At 39.6% G+C, this 20619-nt stretch overlaps 3 protein-coding genes and 1 pseudogene across 3 annotated transcripts; all 4 read right to left on the reverse strand.

Annotated features, from left to right (window-relative positions):
- Positions 1-6856: 6856 nt before the first annotated feature.
- LOC137802354 (olfactory receptor 1-like) lies at positions 6857-7837 on the reverse strand. The gene has a single exon (XM_068600155.1). It carries the CDS (start codon positions 7835-7837, stop codon positions 6857-6859), a length of 981 nt encoding a protein of 326 aa, XP_068456256.1.
- Positions 7838-10326: 2489 nt separating this feature from the next.
- Positions 10327-11365, reverse strand: LOC137802654 (olfactory receptor 1-like; annotated as a pseudogene).
- Positions 11366-14538: 3173 nt separating this feature from the next.
- LOC137802355 (olfactory receptor 1-like) lies at positions 14539-16352 on the reverse strand. Its single transcript, XM_068600156.1, has 2 exons — positions 15435-16352; positions 14539-14631 (listed from the first exon to the last, which is right to left on the reverse strand). The coding sequence occupies exons 1-2, from the start codon at positions 16350-16352 to the stop codon at positions 14539-14541; spliced, it is 1011 nt and encodes a 336-aa protein (XP_068456257.1).
- A 3192-nt stretch (positions 16353-19544) lies between these two features.
- On the reverse strand, positions 19545-20531 carry LOC137802750 (olfactory receptor 1-like). Its single transcript, XM_068600849.1, has one exon. The coding sequence runs from the start codon at positions 20526-20528 to the stop codon at positions 19545-19547; it is 984 nt and encodes a 327-aa protein (XP_068456950.1). The 5' UTR covers positions 20529-20531.
- Positions 20532-20619: the final 88 nt, after the last annotated feature.

Here is a 20619-nt window from a genome sequence, read left to right on the forward strand (position 1 = left end):
GCTGGTCTCTTTGCAGAACGAGATCTCCAATTTGAAGGTTTCTACAGGCCAATGACCACTTCGGTCTGTGTTGTAAGGAAGGTAAGTATTCACGGCTCCAATGGGTCCAAAACTGGTTGGCAAGAGCCTGGACTTGTCTGCTTTGTTCACAGGTCCATGTCCGAGAAGTCTCTAAGTGGGAGTGGAGCTCCTGTTTTTTGTGTAAGGAGCATTGACGGTGAGAGTATGAAGGGTGCGTCAGAATCCGTAGACACAGGTATGAGAGATGTTGCATTAATGATGGCTGTGACCTCTGCCATTAGTGTGCAAAGCACTTAATGTGTCAGCCGAATGTTTTTCTGAAGAAACATCGAATTGAGGATTCTTCTGGCGATGCCAATCATGCGTTCCCAAGAACGTCCCATATGAGAAGCATGTGGTGGGTTGAATACCCAGCTGCACCCCTGCTCACTGACATACTTCTGCACCGTTTTGTCCATCCTAAGCTCTTTACGTGCGCCAATAAAAATTGGTAACGCAGTCGGATTGAAGCTGTTTCGCAGCACCTCCTAGTGTGAAGAACCGCCGAAGAACGTTTATGCAGCTGGATGTGTCCAACGACTCGATTACCTCCACATGTACAGCCCTTGAACTCATGCAGCTAAACATGATGGCCCATCGCTTACTCTCTGCCTGTCCACCCCTGGTTGTGACAAACCAAGGTGCAAAAACATCCAGCCCAACATATGTAAAAGGAGGACAGATTTTGAGACGTTCAGGTTCCAGGTCTGCCATGTGTTGTTCTTCCAGTTTTCCCCGCAGCTTATGACAGATAATGCATTTGTGGAGTACTGAATTGATTAACCTCTTGCCACCTAAGATCCACAGTCCTGCTGCTCTGATTGCTCCTTCTGTCAGGTGACGTCCCTGATGTTTCACATGCTCATGGTGATGTTGGGTGAGAAGTAGAGAGATGTGGTTATACTTGGGTAGAATTATTTGGTTCTTTTCTGCTGTTGCGAGGTTGGAGTGCTTTAGCCTGCCTCCAACGCAGATGAGATTGTCCTCCAAGGTTGGACTGAGTTTCAGCAAAGCACTGTTCTTGAGCACCATTTTGTTGGCTCTGAGAGCCGTCAGGTCTTTTGCAAAAACTTTCCTTTGTGCTGCTTTAAGGATAGCATTCCTTGCTTGGTCTATTTCCTCCAGAGTACGAGGTAAACCGCATGTGTGCCAACCTTTGCATTTGTTGGTTTGGTTTGAGTATTTGAAGGACCTTGCCATGTAAACCCAGACTGCTACTCCTCTTAGTAGAGAGGCAAAGGTGGAGAAGCGTTGGAAGCGGCCGGAAGTTAGCATTGGTTCTTCCAGGCAAGTAGCGCAGGTTTGGATTTGTAATCGTATTCCTGAGTCTCTTTCAGGTTCAATTCGTTCAAATGTCTCACATGTTTGTGTTTCCTCTGCAAATGTGTTGAGCAGGAAGGAGGGTCCAGTGAACCAAGAGGTTTGTGCAAGACGGTTTGCTGATAAGGATCTTGATGCATGGTCGGCAGGGTTTTCCTCTGTACGTACATAGTGCCATTGCTTGGGCTTTGAAGACTGACAAATGCGTAGAATTCTTTGTGGACGTATGCATAGAATCGTTTTGACTCATTATAGATATAGCCGAGCACTACCTTGCTGTCCGTATAGAAATGGGTGGTATCCAACTTTAAGTCTAGCTCATCTTTGATGAGAACTGCCATCTCTACTGCTAAGACAGGGGCACACAGCTCAAGCCTGGGGATCATAGGTTCGGACTGGGATGCTAACTTTGCCTTACCCATAACAAATCCTTCTTCGGCGTGTCCATTTTCTTGAACTACTTTAAGGTATGCTACAGCGCCGATGGCCTTGGTAGATGCATCCGAGAACACACACAACTCTTTGTGCATTGCCATAGTGGGTGAGGTCACTGTGGATGTTCGAGGAACATGAAGCTGTTTTAGGTCCTGGAGTGAATCTCTCCAAAATTCCCATCTGCTTTGCTTGTCTTCTGCGAGAGGCATGTCCCAGTCGGACAGTTCTGAAGTGTGTTCCTGGAGGAGAGCTCTTCCCTGGATTGTGACAGGTGCCAGCAGACCCAGGGGGTCAAAAATACTGTTGACCGTGGAGAGAACTCCCCGTCGGGTAAATGGTTTGATTGTAGTTGACGCAGAGTAGGTGAATGTGTTGGTCCTGATGTCCCAGAGCAGACCCAGGCTCTGTTGTGTGGGTGTTGTTTCTCCGCTCAGATCTAGGTCCTTGGCTACTGAGGCGCAATTTTCAGGTGGAAAGGCCTCTATAACTGCCTGACGGTTTGATGCAAACTTGTGTAAGCGGAAGTTTAATTCAGCGAGTGATGCCTGCATTCGTTGAAGCAAATCGATTGCCTCTGCTTCAGTTGGTAGGGAAACCAAGCCATCGTCCACATAAAAGTGTCTTTCCACAAACTTGACAGTATCGGCTCCATGCTCCTTTGTTCCTTCTCTAATAGCTCTTCGCAGCCCGTAGATAGCCACAGCAGGAGATGGTGCATTGCCAAGTAGATGAACCTTCATCCGGTACTCGACAACTTCCCTATTAATGTTGTTGTCCTTGTGCCACAAAAAACGCAGAAAGTTGCGGTGGTCTTCGTGCACCAAGAAACAATGAAACATCTGCTGGATGTTGACAAGAATTGCAACCCTCTCTTTCCTGAAGCGTAGCAAGACACCAAGAAGGAAATTGTTCAGATCAGGACCAGTGAGCAGCACATCGTTGAGGGAGACGCCACGGTACTGTGCGCTGGAGTCAAAGACCACCCTGATCTGATTGGGTTTTTGTGGGTGGTAGACCCCGAACTTTGGGAGATACCAGCACTCCTCGTCTTTTCTCAGTGGCGGTGCTATCTCGGCATGTCCATTTGCAACGATTTTCTCCATGAATGCTACATACTGCTCCTGCATCTCAGGTTTCCTTTTCAAGGTTAGTTGTAGGGATGTGAAACGGTTGACTACCTGCACCCTGTTGTTCAACAGAACTTGTGTGGTTCTCTAGATGGCAGTGGGGCAACCCAAGTGTTAACGTTGTTTCTATAGATGTTTGTGTCCATCGTCTTTAAAAAGATGAGATCTCTTATTGATAGAGCCAGTTTGTTGTCATGTTTAGATCGATTGAACACCGTCTCACCCAGCATCCTTTTTGTTGTCTTGTAGTGCCAGTTAGCATTCTGCCGCGTCTCTTTGACATGCATGAAGTTTGTGCAGGATTGAAAGATAGAATGATGACCATTGTCTAGCACGTTGGTTTTGAACGTGTTGATTGTCGGCTTGTGTGCCTTACCCAGGCACACCTCTCCTGTTACTACCCAACCCAGGTCCAGTCTTTGAGCAAAGGGGGCGTTATGTGGTCCGTTGACTTGTTGCCTGAACTTGTGTGCTCGAAGGACATCTCTTCCGAGTAGCAAAAGTATTTATGCTTCTGGATCCAGTTGCGGGATGTGCTTGGCAATGTGATGGAGATGAGGCTGGTGGAGATGAGGCTGGTGGAGAACAGCGCTTGGCGTCGGAATCTCAGACCGATTGTTCAATATTTCATGACACTCAATGAGAGGTGGGAGAGGGATGAGGACCTTTTCGTCCAGCAACTCAATCTGGAATCCTTCTGCCTTCTTGCCTGATGTTTCAACGATGCCGGAGCAAGTTCTGAGGTAGGACGAGAATGATATGCTCTCCACGCTGAAAAGTTTGAAGAACTCCGGTCTAGCTAGTGAGCGGTTACTCTGGTCGTCAAGAATTACATAGACTTTCACCGCCATGTCCTTGGAACCCTTTGGATATATCTTTACAAGGCAAATCTTTGCACATGAGAGTGAGGCGGCCCTCTGCCACACTAACAGTAGTTACAGTCTTACAAACCCATAACAGAGATTTAACACTACTGCGCATACTAAGTTGACTTCAAGAAGGTTAACAGGGATGGTGACAATATTTTATTTTATGCACTGTTCAGTCTCATAGACACCCTCCACGTCGTGTTAGCTTGCTATCACTAGGTCTGTGTTAGCAGCAGCTCCAGCTGTCTTACAGTTCCTGTTACTACGTAAATATGCTATTGCCAAGTTCAGTAAATACACTTACCCATTTTCCGATGGATCCCTTTTATTGGCAGTGTCCTCTTTATCGCAGGTACCTTCAGGCTGTGAAGCTGCATTGAGCTCTCCAGTAAAGCTTCGGCTAAGGCTCAGGCTGAACTGTCTGATTCTCTCTCTCACACACACAGTGAAGCTGTGTGTGTATAATATGACACAGCTGTGTGTAGAATGCTCAGATCTTGCTGTGTGAATCACCTACGATGCCACAAGAATAGGACAAGGAAGTGTAACGTCTACTGATTCCGACAGATTTAAAACCATATCTCTGTGACGTATTATCACAAAGATATTAATTTATTAAGAACGTTTTTTTTAATTCTTAGGTCCGTCCGCGCGTCAACGCAGAGGCGGTCCGGAGCCTGTTAAGAAAAGCCTTCCTGTCGTTGAGGAGTTTGTTTCTGAATGTTCTGGATTTTTTGAGCGGATGAGGCATGTCATGCAATGGGCGGTTTGTGTTAGGGTCGTCAGTTGAAGAAACGTCCATTTTGTTCACTGATATGGGTTTGTTCGTGTTAAAATTCTTTACAATGAATTTATCTGGCTTTGTTGGCGTTATGACGCTATCTTGATGCATGAAGTTATGGTCGTTGCGCATCTTTGCCTCCTTACACACAAAGTTGCAAAAATACTCAAAGGGAGGGAACCGCCCTTGGTTCTCTTCTTTGTACCATGACCCAGTAGACATCCACTTGTCCTGAAGTCCGAGTGGAAGCTTTTCCACGATTGGTCCAACTCCACGTGATGTGTCCAGATACGACAGGCCAGTGAGGTAACCTTCTTTTTTAGCACCAGTGCGCTCAAGTGTCACACATTGAGCGTGACTGTCACGCATTTCGGTCTTAAATCACGGCCTCCCGACTTACATCGTATTTCTCACGCTCAAAAAAAAAACTCCAGGCTATTTAATGTGCCGCAGCACACAAACATGACCTGGTCGCGCTCTGCCCTCACCAGGGAGGAATCAAGGCTCCCCAGCCCCCAATCAGAAAAACGTATCTTTTTTCTGTGTCATATCTGGGTAAGATGTAATGACATTTTACCCAGATGTTCCTCTCGTTCCTCTGACTTCAGGCCCAGTCTCTAGTATAGGCTGATCAAGTAGGTTTGGTGTAGCTAAATGCTCGCTCTCGGCTCCGTCACTTCCGCCAATTGGTTAACGTAAGTGTTCCATTTGATACAGCGCTAATCAGCGACCCAGTGCACTACATATGTTAGTGCACTGTGTTATAGTGCACTGTATTGCAGTGTACTTCGTAAAGTGTTCGGTAGTAGACACGGCCTATGTCTTGAAATAAACAACCATTAATTAAACAAAAATGAAAAGTAGAAAAAAATGCCGTAAAGGCAGCACACTGATATTTTGCGATGCTTATGTGACTCTAGCCAACCAGTGAAGGCGGCGTTACGCTGCATTCACAACAGGAAGTGTTGAAAGCACCATTGGATTTTGATCATCTTCTGCTCATCCGCGAAGAAAATAGACGCTGTTTCTCTGATCTTATTTTCAATTACAGCAAGAAAACATCATGAATTGGGCGTTCGACTTTTCTCCCTTCTGAAGAGAAGCGGGCACACGCAGTAGATATCTCTACCACCACCAAGTCTAATAATTTTGTTTCCATAAATAGTTTCTGTCATTTCAGGGAGTTCTTATGATTGTTGTAAAAATATTTGGTATAAATTTGATATTTGATGCTCTAAAAGGGGATGAGATGTTATGAGCTGTGATTTGCAGCTCTGATTGAAGTAGTCCAGATGCTCTGGAATTGTACAAGTAGATGTTTGGAAAATGTTGTAGTGCCAATTATACTGAATTATTGTATCTTTCTAGCCAAGGAGCTGTGTGCACGATCACAATATCACGGCTCCAGCCCCCGTCATCCAGTCTATTCTACACACACACACACACACCTCGCTCTCTTTATTTCTGCTCATACCCAAAGATAGGTCGTAAAAAGATGATTCTCAAATCACAAAGAAATCTTTTTTTAATTTTTTTTTTATGGTTTATTTAATAAAAACATTTCTGTTAAATGTGACAGAGTTAGCCAAGAGGAGATTTTTATGCTAACTTAAAGCAAAAAACAATATGTATAGTCATACTGAGTGGGAAGAATAGTTGTATTTTGTTTTATTTAGTTTTGTAAATATATTTACATTTTTAGAAAGTACAATCACTTATGATGCAAGGGTTAACAACCAAACATTTGTCCCAATAAATAACCAAGTTATCACTGATTTAAAAATTAAATATACTCCTACGCCTATATACAGTATATCAAAAATGTTAAAATTAATGCACAAGTAAAGCAAATACAAACTTGATTGTATACTCCAAAAAGGTGGCATGCGTAGCAACACAAAGAATTTTAGGAAGAAGACACATATACATTTCTTTGTAAGATTTTGCTTTTTTCCAGACTTTCTGCTTACATTTCTCCCTTTTTTTGTGGAGAACAAATTAAAAAACACAGAAAAAATCAGACAAGCATATCTATCAGACAGATATCAGGACAACATTATTTAATTCACTTCTTCAGGTATTAATATGTTACTCTTACTTTTGAAGAGTGGATTTTTTTGCGTTGATTACCTTGATCATTAGTCAAGAAATTAATTACCAATTTCCAAAATGTTGCATGATGTAAAATAGGATCATTTTACTATTTACAATGGCAAATTTACACCAAATGAAGCGAAAGACATTCTTTAAAACAAAACTAATTGTCACGCTATAGTTAATTTCTTTATGGTTTTGGATTTCCTTTTGATTCTCAATAACCTTTTCACTGATTCTTTGATTTCTTGTGTCTGCAGAACATAAATGATTGGGTTCAACAAGGGAGGATAAATAGAGGTCAAGGACAGGTTCATAATTCTCGCATTAGGATGTATTTTTTCCATCAGAGTAAATGTGATTAAAACTGGTATGAAATATATTGCCACCAATGAGAGATGAGCTATACATGTTTTAAAGGCCTTGAGACCTTCTTGAACAGTCGCCACTTTAGCCAAAGTGTAGCCAATATATATATAAGTTAATAAGATGAAAATGAATGGAAGCCAAAAAATAAGAACAGGGAACAGACAACTAATGATATAATTGGGGAAATGGTCATTACATGCAAGTCTGTATATCTGGCCATGGTCACAAAAATAGCTGTTAATAACCACAGATTCACAGAAGGAAAGCCTTGTGAGAAGACCAACTGCAATGAGTACAGCAAGTATAACAAAGACCCAGAAAAAGGCAATCAAAGACAGCATGAACCTGTGAGTCACCTTCACCTGATAGTGCAGAGGGAAGATGATGGCAATTAGTCTGTCATAGGAAAGTGCAACCAGATTAAATGACTGCATGCAAAGGCAGGTGTAGCAGAAAAAAAGAAACGTCAAGCAGTCGTTGTAGGGGATGTTGTGATGGTTAAACAGAAAGATGTCAAGAAGCTTCGGCATCAGAGCAGAGCTACCAAACAGGTCCACAAAGGCTAGATTGAAAACTGCAATATATTTTGGAGTTCTCAGATTATGATCCAAGTATATTACTGTCATCACAACTGTGTTCCCGAGCACTGTAATAATATAAACAAAACAGAGGAAAACAAAGTAATACTTGATATCGAGGATGCCAGAAAAACCACGTATTGTAAAGTATGCAGGATGCACAAAAGTGATGTTTTTCCCAAGAGCTGAGTTGAATAAATTCATTGTAAAACTATCCAGTGGTTTGTGAAGTAAAGTGTCCTCTTCTGTGCTTCAGCATTAGCACTGTGATGCGTCTCTCTTTCTGGTGACAGGCTTTAACTGTTTTGACAGAAGCGGATACTAAGTTAAGCAGTCCGTCCTCCTCTGCATTTCTGTCAATGTATTTTCCCCTGTGTCTATTGTAGAAAAGAAGAAGAAAGAGGTATCCTTTATTAATACCCTTGGGGAAATTCTTCTCTGCATTTGACCGAAAGAGCAGTGCTGTGCTTATTTTATACTTAGTATAATATTTAAGTGAGTAACCTTTCAATTAGTTTCCTTTTATTTCATTGATATTTTTTATAAGAATGATTTATTAGATAACAATATAAAAGGAGTCGCTCATAGTGATGAACATACAGATAATTATCACCTAATGTCCAAGCTCATTTTTTCTGGAAGAGGCAGTGGTTTTCATTCAGAAGATTAAAAAACCAACTGAACGCCACCTGCTCAGCAACAAACAGCAGACCAACACAGTTCATGAATAGTGGGAATGGGTACCGAAACCAGGGGTGGGTGCCACATTAAATACTGTATTATTTATAAGCTCCAACATTATCTGTTCCTTTTTCTGTACGTTTTAACACTTTAAAGTTACGTGTATTATTATTCAGCAGCATCTCCTCTGTTCTCTGTGTCGGGGCTGTGCTCTTTAACGTACACAAACTCACAGCCTAAGTCAGCAAACAGCAGGACAACTTCACTTGTTGTTGAAAGTGCGGCTGTGTGGGGGAGGTTGAGGGGAACTTGTTTTCCTCTCCATTGCTCCAGCCTTGGCCTCACTCCTCATTGCCTTTTAAATGTGTAATATATATTTATTTTCACCATAGTTTTCAGATTATGTCTTGCTCTTTCTCTCTCCCACTCCTTACCCCACATCCCAACCTGTCCAGGGCCCTATTCCTCGTACCTGTTTACTAAGTTAGCTGGATAATTTTCGGGATAATATGACGCATGTCATCCTTTTCGGTTCCTGAAGCAAGTTTAGAAATATGAAAATAGCAACACATCAAAATCCCTTAACCTGCTCGAGCGCAGGTTTACCGAAATTCACTGGATTAACTGGCCACTCCCACCAGACAAAAAAGGCCTTCCTCATTGATGAAAGAGCAATATTACTTATATTAGTTTAATAGGGAGAGAGTTTTTTGAGATCGTCAAGATCTGTTCTCACATCATGAAGACTTCATACGAGCGCTATCGATTCTGCCGATGAGGAATCATGTATTTACCTTCGAGAGCTGTACAATGAACACCACACGGCGCATCCGAGCATTGACTGTCTCACATACTGTATCACAGACTGTGTGTATAGCCTGGATCACATACTGTATGCAGACTGATCACAGACTAGATCACAGCCTTGCTTTTTTTGCGAGTGGTACATGTTTGTACAGTGTTGGCGATGCGGAGAACATCAGGAAAGTCGATACATTTTATCAATGCTCGTGTCTCGCAGCGGGGGGCGGTGTTATCCTGCAATCATATCAAAAGAGTAAAAACATGTTTCTGATCCTGGCTTTTTCATGTATCTTTTCCATGAGAGTAAATGTGGTTAATATAGGGAGGAAAAAGATTGCCGCGAAAGAAAGATGAGCTGTGCAGGTTTTAAAGGCCTTGTATCTTTCCTGAGCTGTGGCCATTTTAGGAAAAGAATGACCAATACATATGTAAGTAAACAAGATGAATAGCAGAGGGAGCCAAAGAGAAGAATCGGTCAATAATACACATCGATAACAAAGCTGGGTGAATAGTTATTGCAGGGAAGCTTGTATATCTGACCATGGTCACAGAAATAGCTGTTAATAACCACAATATTAACCTCTAGCTTAAAAACACTAATAATGGGCATCAAGCCATGCTGACTTTACATGCTAAGAAGACAAAGATCCTAACAATTGATTAATTAGCCTGAATTGATCTCCATCCTTTATGATAACCTTCCTCTGGTTAAACATATCAAAACATTTTGCAAATTTGCATTCTTTATTTTTTTATATTTTGACATTCAGGCTTCAGCTCCAAATAATGCATGCTTTCTGTAGGATCTGCACGAGAAAGTTATTTAATAACAGTCGTTATGTCGCTGAATGGTTGGAGAGCTTTAATGTGAAGGTGGTTGGGTTAAAAAAAAACACAGCACAGTGGTTCAGAAAAAAGAATCAGACAAGAAAACAAAATGGGTCTTGGTGGTTTGTAAATATGAGAAATCCATGTCCATAAAGAAGCAAAAAAACAATCTGAAAACATAATTTAAAACTATATATTTTCTAATGTACAGTCAGCATATTTTCAACACACAAGTCTTAACAGACAATACAACAAACAATTAAACAGTTAAACATGAAGACGAAACCAAAACAGAAAACACAAATATATGAATTCAGGTTGAATTTAATTGTACAAATTGACAATATTCAACACAATGCCCAAGATATAAACACACATGGTCATTTTATGATAACTTTCTTCACTTTAATTTTGCTTTCCTTTCTGAGTTTTAATATTTTTTTTAATGATACTTTGATTTCTTGTGTCTGCAGAACATAAATTATTGGGTTCAGCATGGGAGGAAAAACAGATGTCAGAGACAGATTTATGATCCTGGCATTTGGATGTATTTTTGAACTCATAGTAAATGTGGTTAATATAGGGATGAAATAGATTGCCACTAATGAAAGATGAGCTGTGCAGGTTTTGAAGGCCTTGTGTCTTTCCTGAGCTGTGGCCACTTTACACAAAGCATAACCAATACATACATAACTTAACACGATAAATGCCAGTGGAAGCCAAAGTATCAGAGCTATTAACAACCAACTAATGACATAGTTAGGTGTATTGTCATTGCAGGCCAGCTTGTATATCTGGCCATGGTCACAGAAATAGCTGTTAATAACCACAGATTTACAGAAGGAAAGCCTTGTGAGAAGACCAACTGCAATAAGAACAACAGTTATAACAAAGGTCCAGAAAAAGGCAATCAGAGACAGCATGAACCTGCGAGTCACCTTCACCTGATAGTGCAGAGGGAAGATGATGGCAATTAGTCTGTCATAGGAAAGTGCAACCAGATTAAGAACCTGCATGGAAAGGCAGGTGTAGCAGAAAAAAAGAAACGTCAAGCAGTCGTTGTAGGGGATGTTGCGATGGTTAAACAGAAAGATGTCAAGAAGCTTCGGCATCAGAGCAGAGCTACCAAACAGGTCCACAAAGGCTAAATGAAAAACGGCAATATATTTTGGAGTTCTCAGATTATGATCCAAGTATATTACTGTCATCACAACTGTGTTCCCGAGCACTGAAACAATATAAACAAAACAGAGGAAAACATAGTAATACTTGATATTCAGGATGCCAGAAAAACCACTTATTATAAAGTATGCAGGATGCACAAAAGTGATGTTTTTCCCAAGAGCAGAGTTGAATAAATTCATTGTAAAACTATCCAGTGGTTTGTGAAGTAAAGTGTCCTCTTCTGTGCTTCAGCATTAGCACTGTGATGCGTCTCTCTTTCTGGTGACAGGCTTTAACTGTTTTGACAGAAGCGGATACTAAGTTAAGCAGTCCGTCCTCCTCTGCATTTCTGTCAATGTATTTTCCCCTGTGTCTATTGTAGAAAAGAAGAAGAAAAAGTTATCCTTTATTAATCCCTTTGGGGAAATTCTTCTCTGCATTTGACCCAAGGAGCAGTGCTGCCCTGTGAGGCACCCGGGGAAAACTGTATGTAACAACTCATCATCAGACATCACACCAAGTTAAATCCATCTTACTGACTCTGATTTACTTTCACAACTCTAGCAAACATCTACTGTACCACTGTTTATTTTATACTTGGTATAATATGTAATTGAGTAACCTTTCAATTAGTTTCCTTTCATGTCATTGATATTTTTTATAAGAATGATTTATTAGATAACAATATAAAAGGAGTCGCTCATAGTGACGAACATACAGATTATTATCACAACATTATCTGTTCCTTTTTCTGTACGTTTTAACACTTTAAAGTTACGTGTATTATTATTCAGCAGCATCTCCTCTGTTCTCTGTGTCGGGGCTGTGCTCTTTAACGTACACAAACTCACAGCCTAAGTCAGCAAACAGCAGGACAACTTCACTTGTTGTTGAAAGTGCGGCTGTGTCGGGGAGGTTGAGGGGAACTTGTTTTCCTCTCTATTGCTCCAGCCTTGGCCTCACTCCTCATTGCCTTTTAAATGTGTAATATATATTTATTTTCACCATAGTTTTCAGAATATGTCTTGTTTTTTCTCTCTCCCACTCCTTACCCCACATCTCAACCTGTCCCTATTCCTTGTACCTGTTTACTGAGTTAGCTGGATCATTTTCAGGATAAGATGACGCATGTCAGGTTTTTCGATTTGTCGCAGCAAATTTAGAAAAATCACCATAGCAACACATGGACATCCCTTAACCTGCTCCAGCGCAGGTTTACTGAAATTCATTTATAGGTGGCAACTCCCACCGGACGAAAAGCAGCTCCCTTCTTCATTGATGAAAGAGCGATATTAGTTGTATTAGTTTTATAGAGAGAGAGTTCTTTGAGATTGCCAAGATTCATTTTCACATCATGAAGACTTTGTTTGAGCGCTATCGATTCTGCCGACAAGGAATCACAGACTGTATGCAGACTGGATCACAGACACACACTATGCACATATACCCTACTAAATGTAATTAAAGTTATATTCCCAGGTATATATCATATCATCTCAACACATACATACAGCATTGTAGTTGCTTCATATTATTGTCTACATGTTTGTCGATTGTGTCTGTCAATATATACATATGTCACTCCTTTATTTTGTCATGTTAGTTTCGCAATAAAAGGGACAAAAAAATATTTATATTTTCTTTGTAGTGCTCCAAAAAAATAGAAAGACAAATTTGTATATTTTCCATGTTGGATTTTTGTAATCTTTTTTTAGAAAAAGTAAAAAAACACATTGTCAGCAACTTTACTTGTTCTTGCAGTTCTGACGAAAGCAGAGACAACAATATTAATGTACGTCAGTTCTTTTGGAGAAGATGAGACTGAAAACGCTGCTGTCTATTCACACACGAAAATGAGCTTTGCATCAAATGCTCCAAATAATCAGCAGAATAACATCAACACAATTGACATAACGACAGCTGTCAGGTCACCATCTCGCATAATTTACAACATTCATTTTATTATATTGCAATAATTGCTAACAACTCAATTAATACTACTATTCAATTATTTAGGATGTCAAAGTTACAGCAAAAAAAAAAAAAAACACCCAAAGAGATGGTGTCTAACATAGACAAATTGTCACATAATGGTTTATAACTTAATTGTAATTTTAAAATTCCCAGTAATTCTTAATAACCTTTTCACTGATACTTTGCTTTCTTGTGTCTGCAGAACACAAATGATTGGGTTCAGCATGAGAGTAAAAACAGAGGCATTATTATTACATTTAGCTGACACTTTCATCCAAAGTGACTTACATTTTGCTCTATAGAGCGTATTCACGTGACGTCATCATCTCATCCGCGCCATCTTGGGGTCCACCTAGTTAGCCTGCTGCTAGTGGGAGTCAATGGGTTTTGCTATTGATTTTGCGTACTGGAGACAAGTTATTACACACAGGAAAGTTTCAAGACGTACAAAAGTCTGCAGGCTTATGCCGAATTCACACCAAAAGCGTAACGCTTGTTTCCCTGATTTTACTCGCTCGACACGTTATGTGGTGAACTCGCTTTTCGCTTTTTCGCAACCAGTTGCGGTGGAAAGCCGGCACGGCTTGAGTCCTGTTACCCCTAGTTACTATCGTCACGTAGCCCGGTCACGTTCCTGTGAAACAGTTTTCATTTCCGCTATCGACCATTGGACATTACCAACTATGTCTGCGTTATGCTTGTTGTGTAAATACCACCAATAAAACAAATGTCGGAACATTAAGCGCCCTTTGTCTGGGTTCATACTACAACCCGTAGTCGCACACATCTGTCTCCGGCTCCAGGACGAGTGTCTGGATGAAGCCGCTTCCAGCGCTCATTCAGGGCCAGTAGTCACTGTTTGGCTGCCGTGCTGAGCGCTGTTCCCATGTCGCCAGTGTTTCATTTTACCTTGAAATGAATCACAGAGTAAAGGCAGACATCGCCCGACGGAGTTGTCATGTTCATGGCTTTCTCCCAAGTTTCCATCCACAGTTTCCTTTGCGCAAGTGAAAGACATTGATTTTCGCTCGGCGAAAAAGCTAAAGGAGATTATTGACGAGAGTGTGTCAATGGAAACGTGCCCACAACCCGATGTATCAACAGAAACACATGAGAACAGTCCTAACGCTCCTACGCGAGTGAAACCGAAGTAAGTTAGATGCATTATTTGAGAAGCTGGACAAGTTGAAGTACAAGTGTGTTTTGTTAGGCTGATAAACCCATATTCTGAATCATTAGTCCCACATCCAACAATAAGGCACAGTGCCATAATCAGAAGACACGCCGTTTTGAACTGAAATAGTGTCTCCTTCAGGATATAATAGTCATTTCTTAAGAAAAGCGGCATAACACACAGCAAAACAATGCCGTGCATGGACCCCAAGGCTTGTTGTGGTCACGTGAGTGAATATGCTCTATACATCGTAGACTCAGCAACAAGGAGCAATTAGGGGTTAAGGTTCTTGCTCAAGGACACAATGATATGGACTGGCAAGGCCGGGAATCAAACCACCAACCCTCTGATTAGAAGACTGGAGATGTAACCTCTGAGCCGCCGTCACCCCATGCAAGCGTGTTAATAATCTTGGCTTTTGGATGTATCTTTTGTATGAGAATAAATGTGGTTATTATAGGAAGGAAAAAGATTGCCGCTAAAGAAAGATGAGCTGTGCAGTTTTTAAAGGCCTTGTATCTTTCCTGAGCTGTGGCCATTTTAAGAAAAAACATGACCAATACATATGTAAGTAAACAAGATGAATAGCAGAGGGAGCCAAAGAGAAGAATCGGTCAATAATACACATTGATAACAAAGCTGGGTGTATAGTTATATGAAGGGAAGCTTGTATATCTGACCATGGTCACAGAAATAGCTGTTAATAACTAAAGTATTAACCTCTAGCTTAAAAACACAAATAATGGGCATCAAGCCATACTGACTTTACATGCTAAGAAGACAAAGATCCTAACAATTGATTAATCAGCCTGAATTGATCTCCATCCTTTATGATAACCTTCCTCTGGTTAAACATGTCAAAACATTTTGCAAATCTGCATTGTAATGTGCAGTCAGCATATTTTCAACAGACAAATCTTAACAGACAATACAACAAACAATTAAACAGTTAAACATGAAGACAAAACCAAAACAGAAAACACAAATATATGAATTCAGGTTGAATTGAATGTTTAAATATTTAAGTAGCTCCCACTTCATTGATTTTAATCAACAAGTATTGTACAAATTGACAATATTCAACACAATGCCCAATATATACACACACGGTCATTTTATGATAACTTTCTTCACTTTAAATTTGCTTTCCTTTCTGAGTTTTAATATTTTTTTTACTGATACTTTGATTTCTTGTGTCTGCAGAACATAAATTATTGGGTTCAGCATGGGAGGAAAAATAGATGTCAGAGACAGATTTATGATCCTGGCATTTGGATGTATTTTTGAACTCATAGTAAATGTGGTTAATATAGGGATGAAATAGATTGCCACTAATGAAAGATGAGCTGTGCAGGTTTTGAAGGCCTTGTGTCTTTCCTGAGCTGTGGCCACTTTATACAAAGCATAACCAATACATACATAACTTAACACGATAAATGCCAGTGGAAGCCCAAGTATTAGAGCTATTAACAACCAACTAATGACATAGTTAGGTGTATTGTCATTGCAGGCCAGCCTGTATATCTGGCCATAGTCACAAAAATAGCTGTTAATAACCACAGATTTACAGAAGGAAAGCCTTGTAAGAAGACCAACTGCAATAAGAAAAACAGTTATAACAAAGGTCCAGTAAAAAGCAATCAAAGACAGCATGAACCTGTGGGTCACCTTCACCTGATAGTGCAGAGGGAAGATGATGGCAATTAGTCTGTCATAGGAAAGTGCAACTAGATTAAATGACTGCATGGAAAGGCAGGTGTAGCAGAAAAAAAGAAACGTCAAGCAGTCGTTGTAGGGGATGTTGCGATGGTTAAACAGAAAGATGTCAAGAAGCTTCGGCATCAGAGCAGAGCTACCAAACAGGTCCACAAAGGCTAAATGAAAAACGGCAATATATTTTGGAGTTCTCAGATTATGATCCAAGTATATTACTGTCATCACAACTGTGTTCCCGAGCACTGAAACAATATAAACAAAACAGAGGAAAACAAAGTAATACTTGATATTTAGGATGCCAGAAAAACCACTTATTATAAAGTATGCAGGATGCACAAAAGTGATGTTTTTCCCAAGAGCAGAGTTGAATAAATTCATTGTAAAACTATCCAGTGGTTTGTGAAGTAAAGTGTCCTCTTCTGTGCTTCAGCATTAGCACTGTGATGCGTCTCTCTTTCTGGTGACAGGTTTTAACTGTTTTGACAGAAGCGGATACTAAGTTAAGCAGTCCGTCCTCCTCTGCATTTCTGTCAATGTATTTTCCCCTGTGTCTATTGTAGAAAAGAAGAAGAAAAAGTTATCCTTTATTAATCCCTTTGGGGAAATTCTTCTCTGCATTTGACCCAAGGAGCAGTGCTGCCCTGTGAGGCACCCGGGGAAAACTGTATGTAACAACTCATCATCAGACATCACACCAAGTTAAATCCATCTTACTGACTCTGATTTACTTTCACAACTCTAGCAAGCATCTACTGTACCACTGTTTATTTTATACTTGGTATAATATGTAATTGAGTAACCTTTCAATTAGTTTCCTTTCATGTCATTGATATTTTTTATAAGAATGATTTATTAGATAACAATATAAAAGGAGTCGCTCATAGTGACGAACGTCAGATTATTATCACCTAATGTCCGAGCTCATTTTTTCTGGAAGAGGCAGTGGTTTTCATTCAGAACGTTAAAAAACCAACTGAACACCACCTGCTCAGCAACAAACAGCAGACCAACACAGTTCATGAATAGTGGGAATGGGTACCGAAACCAGGCGTTAAACAGGGATGGGTGCCACATTTTTAAATACTGTATTATTTATAAGCTCCAACGTTATCTGTTCCTTTTTCTGTACATTTTAACACTTTAAAGTTACGCGTATTATTATTCAGCAGCATCTCCTCTGTTCTCTGTGTCGGGGCTGTGCTCTTTAACGTACACAAACTCACAGCCTAAGTCAGCAAACAGCAGGACAACTTCACTTGTTGTTGAAAGTGCGGCTGTGTGGGGGAAGTTGAGGGGAACTTGTTTTCCTCTCCATTGCTCCAGCCTTGGCCTCACTCCTCATTGCCTTTTAAATGTGTAATATATATTTATTTTCACCATAGTTTTCAGAATATGTCCCCACATCCCAACCTGTCTCTTTTCCTTGTACCTGTTTACTGAGTTAGCTGGATCATTTTCAGGATAAGATGACGCATGTCAGGTTTTTCGATTTGTCGAAGCAAATTTAGAAAAATCACCATAGCAACACATGGACATCCCTTAACCAGCTCTAGTGTAAGTTTACTGAAATTCACTGGATAAGCTGGCCACTCCCACCGGACGAAAAGCAGCTCCCTTCTTCATTGATGAAGGAGCGATATTAGTTGTATTAGTTTTATAGAGAGAGAGTTCTTTGAGATTGCCAAGATTCATTTTCACATCATGAAGACTTTGTTTGAGCGCTATCGATTCTGCCAACAAGGAATCACAGACTGTATGCAGACTGGATCACAGACACACACTATGCACATATACCCTACTAAATGTAATTAAAGTTATATTCCCAGGTATATATCATATCATCTCAACACATAGATACAACATTGTAGTTACTTCATATTATTGTCTACATGTTTGTCGATTGTGTCTGTCAATATATACATATGTCACTTGTTTATTTTGTGATTTTAGTTTAACAATAAAAGGGACAAAAATATTCATATTTTCTTTGTAGTGCTCCAAAAGAATAGGAAGACAAATTTGTATATTTGCCATGTTGGATTTTTGTAATCTTTTTTTAGAAAAAGTAAAAAACACATTGTCAGCAACTTTACTTGTTCTTGCAGTTCTGACGAAAGCAGAGACAACAATATTAATGTATGTCAGTTCTTTTGGAGAAGATGAGACTGAAAACGCTGCTGTCTATTCACACACGAAAATGAGCTTTGCATCATATGCTCCAAAAAAACAGCAGAATAACATCAACACAATTGACATAACGACAGCTGTCAGGTCACCATCACGCATAATTTATAACATCCACTTTATAATACTGCAATAATTGCCAACAACCCAAATAATACTACTATTCAACCATTTACGAGGTCGAATTTACAGCAAAAAAACAAAACAACAACACCCAAAGAGATGGTGTCTAACATAGACAAATTGTCACATAATGGTTTATAACTTAATTGTAATTTTAAAATTCCCAGTAATTCTTAATAACCTTTTCACTGATACTTTGCTTTCTTGTGTCTGCAGAACACAAATGATTGGGTTCAGCATGAGAGTAAAAACAGAGGTCAGAGGCATGTTTATGATCTTGGCTTTTTCATGTATCTTTTGCATGAGAGTAAATGTGGTTATTATAGGAAGGAAAAAGATTGCCGCTAAAGAAAGATGAGCTGTGCAGGTTTTAAAGGCCTTGTATCTTTCCTGAGCTGTGGCCATTTTAGGAAAAGCATGACCAATACATATGTAAGTAAACAAGATGAATAGCAGAGGGAGCCAAAGAGAAGAATCGGTCAATAACACACATCGATAACAAAGCTGGGTGAATAGTTATATGAAGGGAAGCTTGTATATCTGACCATGGTCACAGAAATAGCTGTTAATAACCACAATATTAACCTCTAGCTTAAAAACACAAATAATGGGCATCAAGCCATGCTGACTTTACATGCTAAGAAGACAAAGATCCTAACAATTGATTAATTAGCCTGAATTGATCTTCATCCTTTATGATAACCTTCCTCTGGTTAAACATGTCAAAACATTTTGCAAATTTGCATTCTTCATTTTTTTATATTTTGACATTCAGGCTTCAGCTCCAAATAATCTATGCTTTCTGTAGGATCTGCACGAGAAAGTTATTTAATAATAGTCGTTATGTCGCTGAATGGTTGGAGAGCTTTAATGTGAAGGTGGTTGGGTTAAAAAAAAACACAGCACAGTGGTTCAGAAAAAAGAATCAGACAAGAAAACAAAATGGGTCTTGGTGGTTTGTAAATATGAGAAATCCATGTCCATAAAGAAGCAAAAAAACAATCTCAAAACATAATTTAAAACTATATATTTTCTAATGTACAGTCAGCATATTTTCAACACACAAGTCTTAACAGACAATACAACAAACAATTAAACAGTTAAACATGAAGACAAAACCAAAACAGAAAACACAAATATATGAATTAAGGTTGAATTTATTGTTTAAATATTTAAGTAGCTCCCACTTCATTGATTTTAATCAACAAGTATTGTACAAATTGGCAATATTCAACACAATGCCCAAGATATAAACACACATGGTCATTTTGTGATAACTTTCTTCACTTTAATTTTGCTTTCATTTCTGAGTTTTAATATTTTTTTTAATGATACTTTGATTTCTTGTGTCAGCAGAACATAAATTATTGGGTTCAGCATGGGAGGAAAAACAGAGGTCAGAGACAGATTTATGATCCTGGCATTTGGATGTATTTTTGACATCAGAGTAAATGTGGTTAATATAGGGATGAAATAGATTGCCACTAATGAAAGATGAGCTGTGCAGGTTTTGAAGGCCTTGTGTCTTTCCTGAGCTGTGGCCACTTTACACAAAGCATAACCAATACATACATAACTTAACACGATAAATGCCAGTGGAAGCCAAAGTATCAGAGCTATTAACAACCAACTAATGACATAGTTAGGTGTATTGTCATTGCAGGCCAGCCTGTATATCTGGCCATGGTCACAAAAATAGCTGTTAATAACCACAGATTTACAGAAGGAAAGCCTTGTAAGAAGACCAACTGCAATAAGAACAACAGTTATAACAAATGTCCAGAAAAAGGCAATCAGAGACAGCATGAACCTGTGGGTCACCTTCACCTGATAGTGCAGAGGGAAGATGATGGCAATTAGTCTGTCATAGGAAAGTGCAACCAGATTAAGAACCTGCATGGAAAGGCAGGTGTAGCAGAAAAAAAGAAACGTCAAGCAGTCGTTGTAGGGGATGTTGCGATGGTTAAACAGAAAGATGTCAAGAAGCTTCGGCATCAGAGCAGAGCTACCAAACAGGTCCACAAAGGCTAAATGAAAAACTGCAATATATTTTGGAGTTCTTAGATTATGATCCAGGTATATTACTGTCATCACAACTGTGTTCCCGAGCACTGAAACAATATAAACAAAACAGAGGAAAACATAGTAATACTTGATATTTAGGATGCCAGAAAAACCACTTATTACAAAATATGCCGGGCGTACAAAAGTGATGTTTTTTCCAAGGGCAGAGTTAAAAAAGTCCATTGTAAAAATGTTTTCAGTCTGAAATAGTGTTTAATGTAGAGAACACAACACATCAACATTGGGTTCTGTTAAATAGACGTGCGTTCTGAAA

The sequence above is a fragment of the Clinocottus analis genome, unplaced genomic scaffold (assembly GCF_023055335.1).
Source record: "Clinocottus analis isolate CAN_PGR_092001 unplaced genomic scaffold, fCliAna1.0.p SCAF_5, whole genome shotgun sequence".
NCBI classification, from domain to species: domain Eukaryota; kingdom Metazoa; phylum Chordata; class Actinopteri; order Perciformes; family Cottidae; genus Clinocottus; species Clinocottus analis.

What these genes read in the sequence shown, in the direction of transcription:
- LOC137802354 (XM_068600155.1), bottom strand. Translation starts at nt 7,837, where the DNA reads ATGAATTTATTCAACTCAGCTCTTGGGAAAAACATCACTTTTGTGCAT.
- LOC137802355 (XM_068600156.1), bottom strand. Translation starts at nt 16,352, where the DNA reads ATGAATTTATTCAACTCTGCTCTTGGGAAAAACATCACTTTTGTGCAT. An exon ending in CACAAGAAATCAAAGTATCA is followed by an intron (nt 14,632 to 15,434) that starts GTAAAAAAAATA and finishes ACGGCGGCTCAG; the next exon opens with AGGTTACATCTCCAGTCTTC.
- LOC137802750 (XM_068600849.1), bottom strand. Translation starts at nt 20,528, where the DNA reads ATGGACTTTTTTAACTCTGCCCTTGGAAAAAACATCACTTTTGTACGC.